General features: G+C 38.8%; 2 protein-coding genes across 3 annotated transcripts in view; one reads left to right on the top strand and one right to left on the bottom strand.

Moving 5' to 3' along the window:
* The window catches only part of pex1 (peroxisomal biogenesis factor 1), a 108,873-nt gene extending 106,574 nt beyond the window's left edge, over positions 1-2,299 (bottom strand). The window contains exon 1 of the mRNA XM_043689702.1: positions 2,048-2,299. Within this exon, the coding sequence (XP_043545637.1) occupies positions 2,048-2,152 (105 nt within the window). The 5' untranslated portion in view covers positions 2,153-2,299. The remainder of the gene's footprint in view (positions 1-2,047) is intronic.
* Positions 2,300-2,324: 25 nt separating this feature from the next.
* On the top strand, positions 2,325-13,401 carry rbm48 (RNA binding motif protein 48). 2 transcript variants are annotated; one of them, XM_043689705.1, is made up of 5 exons: positions 2,325-2,531; positions 6,269-6,459; positions 7,621-7,766; positions 10,452-11,056; positions 11,958-13,401. In XM_043689705.1, exons 1-5 carry the CDS (start codon positions 2,430-2,432, stop codon positions 12,027-12,029), a joined length of 1,116 nt encoding a protein of 371 aa, XP_043545640.1. In that variant the 5' UTR covers positions 2,325-2,429; the 3' UTR covers positions 12,030-13,401. The 2 variants fall into 2 exon arrangements, with proteins under 2 accessions (XP_043545640.1, XP_043545639.1); XM_043689704.1 differs by lacking the exon at positions 11,958-13,401 and adding an exon at positions 11,416-11,633 and having other exon boundaries at positions 2,385-2,531.
* Positions 13,402-17,217: the final 3,816 nt, after the last annotated feature.

Below are 17,217 nucleotides of genomic sequence, written 5' to 3'. Positions count from 1 at the left end.
GTGTTGCTGAACAAAGAGACCTTGGAGTGCAGGTTCATAGCTCCTTGAAAGTGGAGTCGCAGGTAGATAGGATAGTGAAGGTGGCGTTTGGTATGCTTTGCTTTATTGATCAGAGTATTGAGTACAGGAGTTGGGAGGTCATGTTGTGGCTGTACAGGACATTGGTCAGGCCACTGTTGGAATATAGTGTGCAATTCTGGTCTCCTTCCCGTCGGAAAGATGTTGTGAAACTTGAAAGGGTTCAGAAAAGATTTACAAGGATGTTGCCAGGGTTGGATGATCTGAGCTACAAGGAGAGGCTGAACAGACTGGGACTGTTTTCCCTGGAGCGTTGGAGGCTGGGGGGTGACCTTATAGAGGTTTACAAAATTATGAGGGGCATGGATAGGATAAATAGGCAAAGTCTTTTCTCTGGGGTGGGGGAATCCAGAACTAGAGGGCATACGTTTAGAGTGAGAGGGGAAAGATATAAAAGAGACCTACGAGGCAACGTTTTCACGCAGAGGGTGGTACATGTATGGAATGAGCTGCCAGAGGATGTGGTGGAGGCTGGTACAATTTCATCAGTTAAGAGGCATTTGGATGGGTATATGAATAGGAAGGGTTTGGAGGGATATGGGCCACGTGCTGGCAGGTGGGACTAGATTGGGTTGGGATATCTGGTCGGCATGGACGGGTTGAACCGAAGGGTCTGTTTCCATGCTGTATATCTCTATGACTCTATGACTGTAGAATTGAATCCCCATCATTGACATTCTTTGGCTTACTATTCACCAGAAACTCAACTGGACTTTCCAACTCAAGTCACAGGCTAGGAATACTGCAGTAACAACTCACTCCTGACTCCCCAAAGTCTGTCCACCACCTCAAAGCACAAGTCAGGAATTTGATGGAATACTTCCCACTTGCCTGAATGGGTGCTGCTCCAGTGACACTCAAGAAACTTGACACCATCTGGAACACAGCAGTCTGCTGGAATAGCACCACATCCACTCCGTCCACCACGAAGGCTTAGAAGCAGCAGTGTACAAAGTTAAAAATCACACAACACCAGGTTATAGTCCAACATGTTTATTTGGAAGCACTAGCTTTCGGAACGCTGCTCTTGAATCACCTGATGAAGCAGTGCGTCCAAATAAACCTGGTGGATTATAACCTGGTGTTGTGCGATTTTTAACCCCAGTCCAACACCAGCGTCTCCAAATCACAAAAGCAGTGTGTGTACTATCTACAAAGTGCACTGTAAAAATTCACCCAAGATCCTTCGACAGCAATTCCAAACCCACTTCCGTTTAGAAGGACAAGGGCAGCAGAGACATGGGTACATCACCACCTGCAAGACCACCTCCAAGTCCCGTACCACTTTGACTTGGAAATATATCACAGTTCCTTCACTGTTTCTGCTACCTGAGAGCATTGTAGGTCAACCTACAGCACATGGACTGCAGCAGTTCAAGAAAGCAGCTCACACCACTTTCTCAAGGTCAACTGAGGGCAGACAATAAAAAGAAAATCTATGTACCCAGGGCCCAAGTCTCTTCAGACATTCACACTCTTTAAACCACAAGTTCCTGTGATATGAACCCAGAGGCTGCTGCTCAGCCTGTCAGCAGAGACTCCAAGCATTATTTAATGTCGACAGTTAATGTAAGGTAAACCTAAGAAGAGACTATAACTAAAGACTAAATATGGTATAAAATGGAATACAAAATATTCATGTACAATATGTAACAACAGCCACTTAGCATGGACCTTTTGTGGTGACACTAAATACATTTTTCAGGAAAAAAATATAAAAGACCAGTAACACTAAAATCGTCAATAATTGTCCCCCCCCCGGAGGAAATCTGCCACCCTCACTCACAGTAGCCTGTATGTGGCGCCAGTCCTTCACCAACGTAGCTGACCTCTGAAGTATCACCACACTCAGACCCACCCCCGACACCACTCTTCCAAGCTAACCGGGAATGGGTAATAAATGCAGGCGTGAAATGGAAAAAAAGACTGTGGCGGCGAGGAAGAAGACGCCATTGGCGTCGGCAATCACCTCCTCCAGGTGGAGCTGCGACGCTCGCTGTGAGGCCAGATGCAGGAAGCAGTCTTTGATGTTGCTGAGTCTCAGCTGCACGCACGCGGTCCCGGCAGCCAGCATCCTGCCACGCGCTATGAGCGGGCACGGCTCGCGACGCCTATACCGTTAACCGCAGCATTCCACTGATTTGAACTCGGTTTCCATTCTGCGGCACGAGCGCCAGCTGACTTCCGTCTCCCGAAAACTGATCCACCCCTCCCCCGCGCGAGGGCGTTTCGATTGACATCTGAGCGACCTATCAGGTCCCGAGCTCAAGGGAGGCGGCGCTTCTCAGAGGCGGGTATCGAGCCATCGTGTAGTCGGTGCTCGATTGCGTTTGTCTTCCCTGTGGCTGAAGATGGCGGTTCAGGTTCCGGAGGTGTTCAAACACCATCAGCAGGAAAACGTCTGCTTCACACGACCCAAGTACCGAGAGGGTCGGAGGTTGAGGGCTGTCAAAGTAAGTCCGGCGTGAATATTTCGTTTGTTGCCTAGAATATAATTTAGGGTTTGTGGAAGAACTTGATCTTGCCCCGTAATCCATTAGTTGGGAGGATTGCGTGAGCCTGTTGTTCAGTGCAATGTATTCTCTGTGAGCATAGTCCTTACAAAAATAGGTGCCTGTGACCGTGCAAAGGCCTGCTGGAAAGATGCGGATATTTTGGATTTTTTTGTTTTGGTTCTCTGGGAGGCGTTTATCGTTTTCTTGTTGAGACTGAGCGTGATCGAAAATATTTAATAATTTCACTGCTAAATTACCTAACTTCAATAGCTACATATTGCGCTGGATTACCTCGCCTGAGAGAATTCTGTCCTTCCTCAGTGATTTCTTTATCGTTTGTAAACAGTTCGTTTGGTATCTAAACGTAAGAGGATATAAACAGGCTATTTACTTTAACCCTGTAAACGCTGGAATACTTATTGTTGTCGAGAGATTCACTCTCGAACACATCTATAATTATTCTAACAGTTCGCTTGAATGGTATCCTAATTTAAGCATTGACTTCCTCCATCATAGTGACAGTGTAACATACAAGATGTATTCAAGTAACCTCCTCTAGGATGTGACAATAGCACCTCACAAAACTATCAGTTCTATGACACAGAAGGATAAGGGCAGTAGTTACGTGGGAAGCCACCACTTGTAACTTCTCCAAGCCCTACATTGTGTTGACTTGAGGCTGTACTTTGGTTCCTTTACAGTCGCTTAATCAAAATCCTTGAACCGCTTTCCTAACATTGCTACTGAAATAATTAAACCACGTGAACTGCAGCAATTTGAGAAAATAGCTCAGCACCACTTTTTCAAGGGCTGTTAAGAGTGGGCAACAAATCCTCATCAGCAATGTTCACATGTAATAACATGTTTTAAAATTCTGCATTTAGGACCTGATGATGGCTTCCAATTTCATCATCACTTTTCTGTCATACAGCTGATTTTGCAGACTTCTTATTTTTCTTTTACCTTGGAAATACCAAATAAGTATGTCATCCAATGTATACCCAATGACATCTCTTCAAATAGCTTTAGGACATCACTCCTCCAACAGACCTATCTCTGAACCTGAACAACAATTTGTCATTGCTGTACGGGAAATAGGAGTCATGGACAGGAAAAGTCTATCCGGCCCTTCAAAGCTGCTGTATATTTAGTAAAATCCTGGCTGATCTGATTGTGGTCTCAATTCTACTTACCTGTGTGCCAACCATAACCCTTGATTCCCATGTCTGTCAATATTCTATCCACCTCAGCCTTGGATAAATTCAGTGAGCCAGCTTCAGCTGCTTTCTGGAGAAGATAATTCCAAAGATTTGTGATCTCTGTATGTTAGGAATAGAACGTAACATTAAAACATGTAGAATTTAAAATGCTTTATTGAATGCATATAACTATTGCAAAATGGCAGTTGATTTAAAAGCACAAATTCAGGTAAATGCATTTAAATACAATTACAGAGACATGGCGACAGAGTGACCAACATTGGAAATCGAATATTTGGAGTTTAAGAGGGATAGGCAAAAAGGAAAAGATGTGAAATAGCACTCTTAATAAATGATGGGATAAATAGATTAGTGAAAGAGAATGTTGGATCAAAGAATGAAGACTTAGAATCAGTTTGGATGGGGCTATAAATAGAATCAAAAAATAAGGGGCATAAAATGTTTTCAAACTATTTATAGACCACCAAACTCTACAGTTAATATCGAGCACAGTATAAATAGGATATTAGAGTTACATGTAATTGTAATAATGGATAACTTCAGTTAACACAGAAGCTGTGCTAAGCAAATAAGCACTAATGCTAGCGAAGCTTCCTGGAGAATGAACAACATGGATTTCAGGAGCAATATGTTGAGAAACCAACTAGAGATTCACTCTTGGTGTTTGTTGTTTCCCAAACAAGGGACTTCGAAATTCAGAAATTAAAATAAATTAGTATTTAAAAAGTTAGCTTGATTTAAGATTGATGAATTTATGAGCTTCATCCCAGAGTATTGAACGATCATAAATCATCAGAGCAGAATTAGGCCATTTGGGGCATTGAGTCTGGTCTATCATTCGATCGTGACTGATGTGTTTATCAACTCCAATTCTGCCTTCTGCCTGTAAACCTTGATCCTCTTACTAATCAATAACATATCTATTGGGGTTGGTTAGCATAGTTGGCTGCAAGGCTGATTTGTGATGCAGAGTGTTACCAACAATGCAAGTTCAATTCCTACACCAGCTCAGATTACCTTGAAAGCCTTTTACTTCTCAATCTTTAAGGTGGCTCAGTGGTTAGCACTGCTGCCTCACAGCGCCAGGACCGAATGGTCTGTTTCCGTGCTGTACATTTCTATGACTATGACCCTGGTTTGATTCCCGCTTCGGATGACTGTCTGTGTGGAGTTTGCACACTCTCACTGTGTCTGTATGGGTTCCCTCCGGGTGCTCCGGTTTTCTCCCACAATCCAAAGATGTGCTGGTCAGGCGAATTGACCATGCTAAGTTGCCCACAGTGTTGGGTGCATTAGTCAGGGGTAAATATAGGGTAGGGGAATGGGTCTGGGTGGGTTACTGTTCGGAGGGTCGGTGTGGAATTAATGGGGCCATAGGGCCTGTTTCCATATGGTAGGGAATCTAATCTATCTTTGTCTTAAATACGCTCAATGACTCAACCTCCACAGCCTTCTATGCAAGTGATTCTGGCTGAAGAAATTCCTTCTCATCTTAGTTCTAAAGGCCCATTTCCTCAGTTTAAGCTTCATAATTATAAACTCCAAGTACAGATCTAGAGTCCTTAACTGGTCCTCATAAGACAAGCCCTTCATTCCCGGGATCATTTTTGTGAACCTGCTCTGGACCCCCTACAAGGTCAGCACATCCTTCCTTAGATACAGGGCCCAAAACTGCTCACAGTATTCCAAATGCAGTTTGACCAGTGTCTGATACAGTCTCAACTATACATCACTGCTTTTGTATTCTAACCCTCTCAAATTGAATGTTAGCATTGCATTGTCTTTCTAAATGCCAACCAAATCTGTTTGTTCACCTTGAGAGATTGTTGAACCAGACTCCTAAGTCCCTTTGTGGCTCGAGACAATGTACACTGTGGTGCTTTTCTTTCAAGGTTCTTTAAATTGTGGAAAGTATCCTTGAACTGGAAAGTAGCAATTGTAACCTTTATTATATAGGTGGGAGGAAGAGGGAGAATAGAAACCTACACCGTGTTATTTTAATAGTAGGGAAAACGTCAATTTTCCTGCTTCTCGGATGCTGCCTGACCTCCTCTGCTTTTCCAGCACCACACTCACGACTCTGATCTCCAGCGTCTGCAGTCCTCACTTTTGCCCATATCCCTCTACATCATTCCTATTCATGTACTAATCCAAATGTCTTTTAAGCATTGTAACTGTATCCACACTTACCACTTCCTCCTGGAAGTTTATTCCTCACACAAGTTGGGACGCCAAATGGGGTTGCGAGCAGATGTTTTGAGATGCAAGCTCTGAAACAGCAATGCTCGCCCACACCCAATTAGTCTTCTATCTACTGCTTTGCTCAATGTGAGATTGCGACAGTTTTCAAGCCTTAAGTAGGATCACTGTGGGCAAACTCTGGGAACTACTAATCTGAAGCAATAAAATAGCGTTGACAATAGTGAAATCACTAGCTTCATGTTTCCCTCACATTAATATTTTAAAATGACCTAGGTGTACACAATAAATCTGGAATCGAAGCACCTGCTCATTCAGGGAGTGCCAGCTGTGGGAGTCATGAAGGAGTTGATCGAACTCTTTGCATTATATGGAACTATTGAAGAATATTCTGTATTGCATGAGTACCCAGCCGAGGAATTCACAGAAGTTTATCGCATCAAATACCAAAGATTACAGAGTGCAAGGTAACAAACTAGGATAACTTTCTTGGTGTTGGGGAAAAAAAAGCCTTTAATTTTTTTTTGTACAGCAAGCTTTTTATTAACCGGCACCCTATCAGACCAGTAGTGTACCAGTTGATCAAGAGGTCCACGTAAACAATGTAAAACACACATTAAGTAATAGAAATTTAATGCAGGAGATATACACATCATTGTTATACTTTACTTGCACCCTAAATCACTTTTAAAAAAGCCTTAAATAAAACATACCACGTAAGTGCCTTCCCACGTGCACCCTTAACTGACGACTTGGATATTGCGGTGATTGCAATAATACAGTAAACTTCCAATATTTAGGTAAAAAATATTTTGCTGGTTTGTCGAATGCTGGTTCTTAAGGTGTAAGTTAAGACAGTTTGCAGTACCTTTTTATCCAAGTTAAAGAATTTTTGTAATTAATTTACTTTGGCTAGTATCTTAAGAAAGTCACAAGTTATCAGTTTTATTTTTATCTCAGGATCTGAAACATACAAAATGAATTACATTTAATGTACTGTAGAATATGCTTTTTGGTTTAAGATTGCAAATTAATGGTAATGATTGTGAAATCTTAATCTGTGGTTCAATCTTGGATATAGCCTAAAATTCCATATGCTTGACACTTTTACAGATAAAAGTAATGGTATCAGTAAAAGTCTGTATCAAATTTGTATAATTTTTAAAGAAATATGGCTAGTATTCAGTCTCAACAAACGTAAACATAATATCTGTCAAGTAAAACCAGCATCTATTTGCCAGATAATTTGGAGTTATTCCTTTACTTTGTTATTGGTATAAATGAAGGTACAAGAGACTCAAATTTTGAAAGCTGCAGTTATTTTAACTGTATCTTAAGTTTCATTGGTAGTCTTGTCATGAGAGGTGATAAAGTATGCTGCTATGTTATGATGTCAATTAGATTCCACACTTGTAAAAATTCTGTATCTTTAGTGGGACCTGGCATCTTAAACATATTTTGTTTATGTAGAAATATTACTTCCTGTAATGTGGTGAGCTAAATGTCACTATTTGTACATTTTCCTCAAAGTAAAATTTAATGTAATTTTATTTCCTACAGATTTCATTTTCATAAAGTATACAATACTGCCTAATAACTGTATATAACCATATATTTTCATTTCTCAGAGTAGCAAAACGTAAACAGGATGAGCGAAGTTTTTTTGGTAGCTTGCTTCATGTGTGTTATGCCCCAGAGTTTGAATCTGTGGAGGATACCAGAGAAAAATTAAAAGAGAGGAGAAGGTACATAATGAGGTCAACAAGCAACAAAGGTTTGTTCATGGAATACTTTTTCATTTAGGTAGCTTTCCTTCTATCACCAAGGTGAAAGCCAAAAATTGTTTGTTTGTTTCTAAATATGAAAACGTGATTGGGATTTGCCTTTTCAAGTTTTTTTGAACATATACATTAATCTTCTCTCAGCAAAGCATTAAAGTTTACATGCTTCAGGTACTCAAGACAATTTTAACTAGTCCTCAAAATAATTAGTTTGTATCTATTTGTTTGGAATATTTTGAAGTACGCGAAGAGTGGTGCTGGAAAAGCACAGCAGGTCAGGCAGCATCTGAGGAGCAGGAAATTGACATTTCAGGCAAAACCCCTTCATCAGGAATGAGACTGGGAGCCTCAGGGGTAGAGAAATAAATGGGAGGGGGTGGGACTGAGTAGAAGGTAGCTGAGAGTACAATAGGTGGATGGAGATGGGGGTGAAGGTGATGGGTTGGAGAGGAGGGTGGAACGGATAGGTGGGACGGAAGATTGACGAGTGGGACAGGTCATGAGGACAGTGCTGAACTGGGGTAAGGTGGGGGGAGGGGAAATGAGGAAACTGGTGAAATCCACATTGATGCCATGGGGTTGAAGGATCCCAAGGTGGAAGTGAGGTGTTCTTCCTCCAGGCATCAGATGGTGAGGGAGTGGCGGTGGAGGAGGCCCAGGACATGCATGTCCTCGGCAGAGTGGGAGGGGGAGTTGAAATGTTTGGCCACAGAGTGGCGGGTTTGATTGTTGCGAGTGTCCAGATGGCTTTGGGAATGGTGTTGCTTAATTTCCAGTGCTCTACTACAATATTTATTTCTCATCTCATCACAAATTTGAAAAGGCTATATAATGAGATGTTACAGAATCCTTGGTTTTATAAATACATGCATAGAAAACAACAAGAAATGCTGTACTGATTTTATAGAACACCAATTAGTGGATAGCTGGAATATTGTGACCACCTATTGGCCACACCTTCAAGAGGGTGCATTCGTTATTTTGTGGAGTGATACACTGGATTAAAGCCTTGGCCAGAGTCAACTTGCTTGGTTTAAATTTCATCGAAAATTAGGGAGACCACTGTCCCTTAGTACATTCTCCAACAACCAACCAATCAGCGTATACCTGCCAACAAATCAGCACTTTATTTTCATATAGTGTAAATTGTTCCTTTTGAAATTTGGTACTGTTGTGATTCTGTCTTGATTGGTACAAAACAAAATAGCTTTAACAGCATCTCTCGCTTCACATCAATATAAAGTATATTGTTACAAGAGTAATTGTGGGAACTGCATCCTTCCCCATTGAGTGGAGAAATTTAAGAAGGTTTGATTTGTGTGTAATATCATGAAGAATTTTGATAGACTAAATAAGGACAAACTACTTCTAGTGGCAGCAAATTTGACCAGAGTAAACAAATTTGAAATATTTGGTCATAAAATTAGAGGCGTAAAAGAGAAACACAGTATTGATCTGAAACACACTGGCTGAAAGTGTCATGGAAGCAGATTCAATATAAGTTTCAAAAAGTTAAAGATAAATACTTGTGCAGGAAATTTTGCAAGCACTAATTAGTGGGACTAATTATACTTCACATGTTAGGCTAAATGGTTGCCTTCTATGCCATATTATTTTATTTTATTGTATATGGATAACACCATTGATCCATGACATTAACAGTGATTTAAATTAGCTGTAAGTAAGCAGTCGGATTCATGTGCTGCCATAAAGCACTTTACAACTAACAAAGTACTTTTTGAATTGTAGACATTTAGTTTGTGCAACATCCGGACCTGGAGTGTTTAGCTGAAGGTTATTTGAAAGCTGTCAGTTTTGTGAGTATTCTTGTGAAAAAAATTTCACAGGACAGAAACTGGGGAGAATCATTTAAGTCAGAACGTAAACATTTGATATACAGGTGTAATTTGTCGGGATTTGAATAAGGTGTTAGTGTTGGGAACTGGCTTGAAACTTTGTTTAAAAGTTTTCAACCTGTTACATGTTCACAGTTTCTTTTTTAAGTTTGTATAATAAATATTAACTTCACATGTTAGGCCAAATGGTTGCCTTCTGTGCCATATTATTTTATTTCTTGTCTATGGATAACACCATTGATCCATGACATTACCAATGATTTAAATTAGCTGTAAGTAAGCAGTTTGATTCATGTGCCACCATAAAACGTCTCAAAGCACTTTACAACTAGTGAAGTATTTTTTGAATTGTAGACATTGTTTGAAACATAGCCAACTTGCACACATGATGCAACAAATAACAATGTGAGGAAAATTAGATAATTTGTTTTAGAAATGTGGTTGAAGATGTTATTAGAGCTCACCAATACTTCCCCAGAAGAGTGCCACAAGAACTTTTAAGTCCACCCAAAAGGGCTGAGGAGCCTCAATTCAATCTCACCTCAGAATTGCACTCCATTATACGTTTAGGCTCAACGTGGAATAGGATTTAAATCTACCACTTAAGATTCCACTCTTAAGATTGCTACCAACTCAGCCTTAAAATGCTTATTATAACCAGAATAGTGAAGGGGTGTATCTGTCTATAATGGAGTACAGCAGTGCCAATTTCGACGAAAATATCATGTTGGGATGTCATATTTCACATCCATGTTGCATATATCATGAACGTATGTAGTTTTTTTTAAACTTAAGTTTTTTTTTTCACATTTGTCCTTTCAGATATAGATCTATACAAGGCAGGAAAGAAAGTCATAAAACCAGCTCCATTAGCAAATACTGCAAAGGAAGCATTTTCCGAAAGACCTGAGCATTATGAAAGTTTGGAATCCAACCAGATGATGTGGAATATAGATTCCATATATAGTTACCCAATGCCATTGCCACCATTTCAACCAGATAATCCAGCACCTTCATCCACATCAAATTTCAGACAAGAATGTCCTCAAATGCCTTCTTCATATGGAACATTATCAAAAGACATTCCTCTTAGTGCAGCAAGCCAATCATATTTTGAATCTAAGTTACTTTGTTTTCATGACCAGCATTTGGACAAATCTTGTGATTCTAAGGATTCTTGGAGTTCAGAAAGAAAAACTTGGACCCCTAATATTGGGTCCTCTGTCTCTAAATTTGTCCCCAGGACTACACAGCTGCAAGGCAGGAAGAAAATAAATCAAGAAATGAACATTAACAAATTTTATGGATTTGATACTGATAGTACTACAGTGGAATTTGGACCAAAGCTTCCAGAAATGCCAAAGATGGACTTGGGGGATACTTCCTTAAATGTGTCTGCAACTTTGATCAGGAATAAACTTACAGAGGTATGCATTATATTATGTTAAGTCCATGATAGAATACTGGGAACAAGGTAGCCAAAAGTGGTGAGAGGAATGATAAACGATCTCCTCCTTATGCGCATGCTGAAAATTAAGTGTCATAAATGTATCCAGTCAACATATAGGATTGAGTTACATTTTGTTAGCCGCATTTAATTTGGCTGCAACTAGATTGCTCCCATGTACGTGCACATACAGAAAGGTTCAGGCTTATTTGAACACATGGGGGGTAATTAACTACATGGACTGATTGGGTTGAATAGTTTGTTTAAATTTTATAACTTCTATATGTTTCTACATTTCAGGAACTAACTAGAAACCTTACTTTTTTTTGATTTGGAAAGTTTTAGTTTTCCCACGAATCCTCCAATTTTTCAAAGAAAAGCAAGCACCAGGTGACGTGTGGGATTTTCATATGGGAAGATGGAGAGGAGGCTAGTGTTGTGACATAGCTTTCAGGAGGTGCTGCTCCATATATCCTACTGGATAGCTCATTACTAGAGCACACAGGCTTGGCAACAAACTAACAAGCCAGAAGATTTGCGGATGCTGTAAATCAGAAACAAAAACAATAGTTGCTGGAAAAGCTCTGCAGGTCTGGCAACGTCTGTGAAAAGGAAGGATCACTGGAACTGAAAGGTTAACTCTGATTTCTCTTCATAGATACTGCCATACTTGCTGAATTATTCCAGCTGTTTCTGTTTCAGGGAACAAACTACTTGACATTTTTTTTTCCAAGTTAACAGATTGATGTGTGGTTGTGTAAATCTGCAAAGGAAATTTAAAAAGAATATTTAAAAGATGTTAGCTCTCGGGTTTTTTTGTGACATGTTGAATAAGGTTTATAGGTGAGTTTATAGTTAAAAGGTTTTCTTGTTTTCACTAGGTTTTGTCTGCTTCCACAAAAGAAGCTGAAGTATTACAAATAAAAGCTCCAAAACAACGTCGAAGAATCTAAAGATGAGATCCCTGAAAGATGGAAGAAAAAGAATTGCTTTATTATTATGTGCTGTGTCACATAAGTACTTCACATACAATGTATTGATTTGATTATTGGTAGCTCTTGCTACTTAGCAAATGTACCAATCTATTTTATGCATAAGATGATTCCAGAAAGACCACAGTGTTACCTGAAGAATTACTGGACATAATATTTAAGAGAGGAAGGTTACTCACAGGCACTGTTTTCAAATAGTGCTCTGTGATTTTTAATATCCATTGAACAGTCAGGAAGCCACCTCCGTTTAATGTCACTTCAGGAGAACTGTATCTTCCACAGCAATCCTTCAGTAATGTTCTTGTATAGCCTTAGGTTGTATATTCAAGTCTTCACATCGTACGTCACTCTATCAATTACTTTGGGAGGCCAGGCCTAAGAAATTTAAAGAGTAAGTTTATATGGAAAATCAAATTTACCAGAATAAAGTTTGATTATGATTTAGAATGATGATGATGATGATGATAATAATGGACAAAGAACAAAGAGACTTGAAAACCAACAAACATAAGACAGGTATGGAAAAAAGAGAGATGCGATTAACAACAGGAAAAAAAATTGAGTTGTTCAACAATGCAAAAACAAGTATATTGTTGAACTTATGCAGAGTGATAGACCCCATAAGAAGAGAATACTTTCGTGAAGATGGGTACACTTTAATTTTGCACATGAATAATATCATGAGAGATTAGCTGAATTTAACAGCAAAAGGCTTTTGATACTTTTCAAACCTTGCTTGTTTTTGCGAATTGTGTAATTTCCTTAACTATTTCTAAAATAAAGATAAAGATGGAATAATGAAATGTTAAATTGCTGATGGGAGGAAGGAAATTATCTAATGCCATCAAAAATGTATTATGATTTGCTTGTTCCAGCTTATGGTTGAGTTGTTATGGTGCATATTATCCAACCCTAGTTGACTTGCAAATGTAGTGGTGTGCATTATTGAATGGCAGCAAACATGTGATAACTGATTATGTCAGTTAGATAGGGAACTGTATGATATCATGGTGCCAGAGTTTTAATAAAGGACCAGCTTTGACTCACTCAGTGGTAGCCATCACACAAGACTTTTTAAAAATGAAAGTTAGCAATACAGTTGTCAATTTTTCCTAGATTTCCAATGTCTTAGGTTATATGAGCTACACGTTCTGTTATTCACTGTCAACCACGAAAATGCAATATGTATGTCATCTGATGCTTTTAACGTTGTTCTTATGGCTTGTGGTTTTTTAATCCTGTGTGTTTTTCTTTGAATTCTTTTGGGTGGGAAAGATATGTAGAAAGCATTTAGGGTACTAATCCAGAGAACATAAATGATTACATTACTGAATCAGTCTTTCTTGTGTGTTCTTACCATTTTTCCTATTTTTTGAATTTAAAGTTATTCCCACTCACTGTGGGGAGATTATTAACAAAAGTTACACTTAAGTCTAGGATACTAGTATTCATAGGCATCCAAAAAAATTCATTTTCTGTGCTAGTCTGAACTTTACTGCAAGAAACCAAAAAAACAGAACTGAAAGGAGCACTAAATTTCTGTACATCCAGTGTGATGTGATTTGATGCAAATGATTATTAATGTTTTGAATGTATTAGCTGCTTAATCACTAGAACAACATCCATTCTGCAAATTGCTTTTCAATAAGTAATTAAAAATAAAAATGTAAAATTATTTTCAAACTTTAAATCTTGAAATTAGTGTGTAAAATTGTAAAATGGGGGAAAGCATTGTGACATCTCTTTAAAAGAAATTGCTTTTTATGCTTAGAGATTTAAAAACGAATTTCTATAAGCTGCTAATGCTTGAATTGACACAATGAATCAAAAAGCAATTCAGTTAGCAGACCCAAGCAGCATTTGTACCCAGACAACAGTTTAAATTCAGCCAATTAATTTAACAAGGCACTTGGAGATTAAGGGCCAATTGAATTCAAATCTGATGGTGTTGACAACCTGAAATCAGTCATATCAAATTTTTATAATATGTTATAGGAGGTAAATAACAGGGACAATTAGATAGCGAGGGGAGAGCCAATTGTCATTTGAAGCAAAAGCAAGCCTGTCATCTCAGAAAGAAATGCTGGGCTCTATCGAGAAATCTCCATGCTTTCTAAAAAAGCACCAAATCTATAAATGTACACAGCACGTTTAACAAATATTCTTGACACCAGAAAATGATTGGGAAGGTGTTCAGAATAGAAAAATTACAGAAAAAACATCACCGACAGTAGAATCAGTGGAGGGATCCATTCTGCGTGAACTTTGAGAGGCTGAGTTTTAATTTATTGTTCTTATTAATTAGATTTATATAAGTGGGACATGTGTTATTGAAACAGCATACTAATAGAATTTAGTTTAGTTAGGGAATAATTTGTCCACTGTTGGAGTTAGATAAATAAATTGTGTTAATTGTAGAGTGAAAAGATTTCATTTCATTTAACCACACCTTTATAAGAGATTGTGGGGGTGAGAGGTAGGTTATACCACTTGTCACACTTCTTCATCAGATTATGGGATGTGGTGCAACTGTCTTGGTGTTTCGGTTTTAATTATAAGAAGGGTGTCAACCTCCACTTCGTTACAGATTGGACGCTTGAGTCCAGGCCTTGGGGATTAGTGTCCTAGATCTTTAAATAAAGCTTACGTTATGACGTGGCATAAACCCCTCTGCTGATTTAAAACAGCCACACAGAAAAAGTTCACCTCCCGCAGTAATCTGTTTAAAATTCAAGAGGCAAAGACCTATTCCAGAGGTCACTATTTAAAGTAAAATTAACCATTTTATTCTTTAAGCCAACAGAGAATATTAAAAACAACTATTTACAACTCCTTTCTCTTAAACCTATTTTTTACTTCCCACTCTACAACACTGACCCAATTAAAAAATCCTGATTAAGATTTTTTAAAAATCATGTTTCAAAAGCCAGTCAACTTTGTCAACTCTGTAGATTTTCTCGAGGTCACTTTCGATATTCTGCTGTACCAACTTATAGATAGGTACCTTTTAAAGAGCATCGAGGAGCTTCAGCAAAATACCATTGATCCAGAATCTGGTTTCCAGCATCTGCAGTCATTGTTTTTACCTTTTAAAGAGCTGCGATTCTTGGGACAAAGCGGATTTTATCAGAAGTTTGTTCCAAACTTCAACAGTATAGTGGCACCGTTAACTGATTTGCTGAAGAAGAACACAAAGTTTCGGTGACAGATCAATGCCAGGTGGCATTCAACCATTTGAAAGCAATATTATCCACTTTATCAATTTCAGCTACACCAAAAGGTTTTTCGAAATCTTTTTATCATCTTTTGCAAGTCCCTTAGCCTTTCAAGACTAAACACTTCTGTCTAGCCCTCTGCCTGTTCATGTTTTTCCTGCACCATTACGTCAAACAGCATGTCTGCTAAATGAACTTCAACTCTTTCATCTTTCTCTTTAATTTATGCTTCGTGCTGTGACTTATGATAGTGTGATCAGGGCAGGATATTTCTGTTTTAACTTAGTTTCTTGGTCTTCCTTGGGCTTTTCCACAAGAAGGGGTGTCATTCTCACCTTGGATCCTGCTAAATCATTCCCAACAAGCTGGATTCCTGAAACTGACACTCTGTCAATCACTCCCACTGTTACTTCCCCAGTCTTGAGTTGGCACTCCAACCTGATCATACATAGGGGAAAGCTAAATTTCTGTTCATCTATCCCACAAATTACCAGACTCTCAGGTAACAGATCAGAAAGAATGCTAATTCACTCATCTCTCACTATTAGAGACTGGTTAGATTCTACATCTCTCAAAATTATAACTCCTTGTCCTCCACCTGTTCTTGCTGAGTAAACTTTACCCACAGAGGTGAATTTTTATAGAGATCAGGTACTAACTCCATGTCCAGCTCTTGCCTAGAATGTGTACTCTTCTGCAGCTCCTCAGCTCTTCTTGGGGTTTCCTGTACTACTTTCACTAATGCCACTGGCTTAGCTTCTTTTACCACATCTTTTCCCACAGTGCCTTTCTTTAATGACCAACGCTGTGAATTTAGATGTCCCACCTTCTGGCTCTGAAAACACCTTTTCCCAGTGTCTTTCTGAAACCACCAGCACTGTAATTTTCTGTGTCCCACTCCATTACAGTGAAAATACCTGAGGCTTTTCACCTCCTTTCACCCTATTGGGCTTCTTTAACCTCTGGTAAACTCTTACCAGTGTTCTCTACTCTTTCTTTCATAGTGTAGAATCTCCCCTTCTCCCAATTTCTATCCCTCACAGAATGAAATTCTGGCCGGGGGAAGATTGTCTAATGCATCAACATGTACTCATCTGCTAATTCTGCTTCCTGAACTTTCTGATCCTCCATGTGAATTCTTATCATGTCTGGAAGTGAATTTTTAAACTTAAGTCTCAAAGGTCCTACCTATCTTTAAAGGATGCACCTATCTATCAAAATGACTATGTCTAATTCTTTGGAACTCAACGTAAGTCTTACCTGGTTCCTTCTTTATGTTTCTGAACTGCTGTCTACATGCTTCTGGTACCAATTCATAAGCACTTAAAATAGCCTGTTTGACCTCTTTGTAATCTCTTGACCCCTCATCTGACAGCGTGGCAAATACCTCACTAGCTCTGTCTACCAGTTTAATCTGAACTAGCATTGCCCATAAATCCTCAGACCACTCCATCTGCCTAGCCAATTTTTAAAATGAAATAAAGAAGGCTTCAACATCTTCCTCATCAAAATGTGGCAGAGTTTTGACATATGTGTATACATCACTACCTTCTCTTTTAATCTCCATCCTGTTAATTAGACTTTGCTGAATAAGTTGCAACCTCTCAAGTTCAAATTCTCCATCTTTTTGCTCAGCTAATAACGTTCTCTCTTTTTCCTCTCTCTCTTCTCTCTTTCTCTGTTCAGCTAAGAACCTTCTCTCTTTATCATCTAACTCCATTTTCCTCAATTATAATTTAAGTTTTTTCTGCCTCTACTGCACTTGTCTTTTCTCTGACATACCTAAGTGTTTGAGTAATTCCCTTACAATTTCAGCTTTACTTTTGTCCTTGGTTAAACCCAAATCTAACTTGTTTGCTAATTTTAAAAGTATGACCTTTTTCTTTCCTTCTAAATTTTCTTGGCAAATTTGAGAATCATCTTCAAATCCCAAA

Source organism: Chiloscyllium plagiosum, chromosome 5 (genome assembly GCF_004010195.1).
Source record: "Chiloscyllium plagiosum isolate BGI_BamShark_2017 chromosome 5, ASM401019v2, whole genome shotgun sequence".
Taxonomy (NCBI): Eukaryota; Metazoa; Chordata; class Chondrichthyes; order Orectolobiformes; family Hemiscylliidae; genus Chiloscyllium; species Chiloscyllium plagiosum.
Note: the sequence above shows the minus strand (reverse complement) of the source record. Positions and strands in the feature narration are given on the sequence as shown.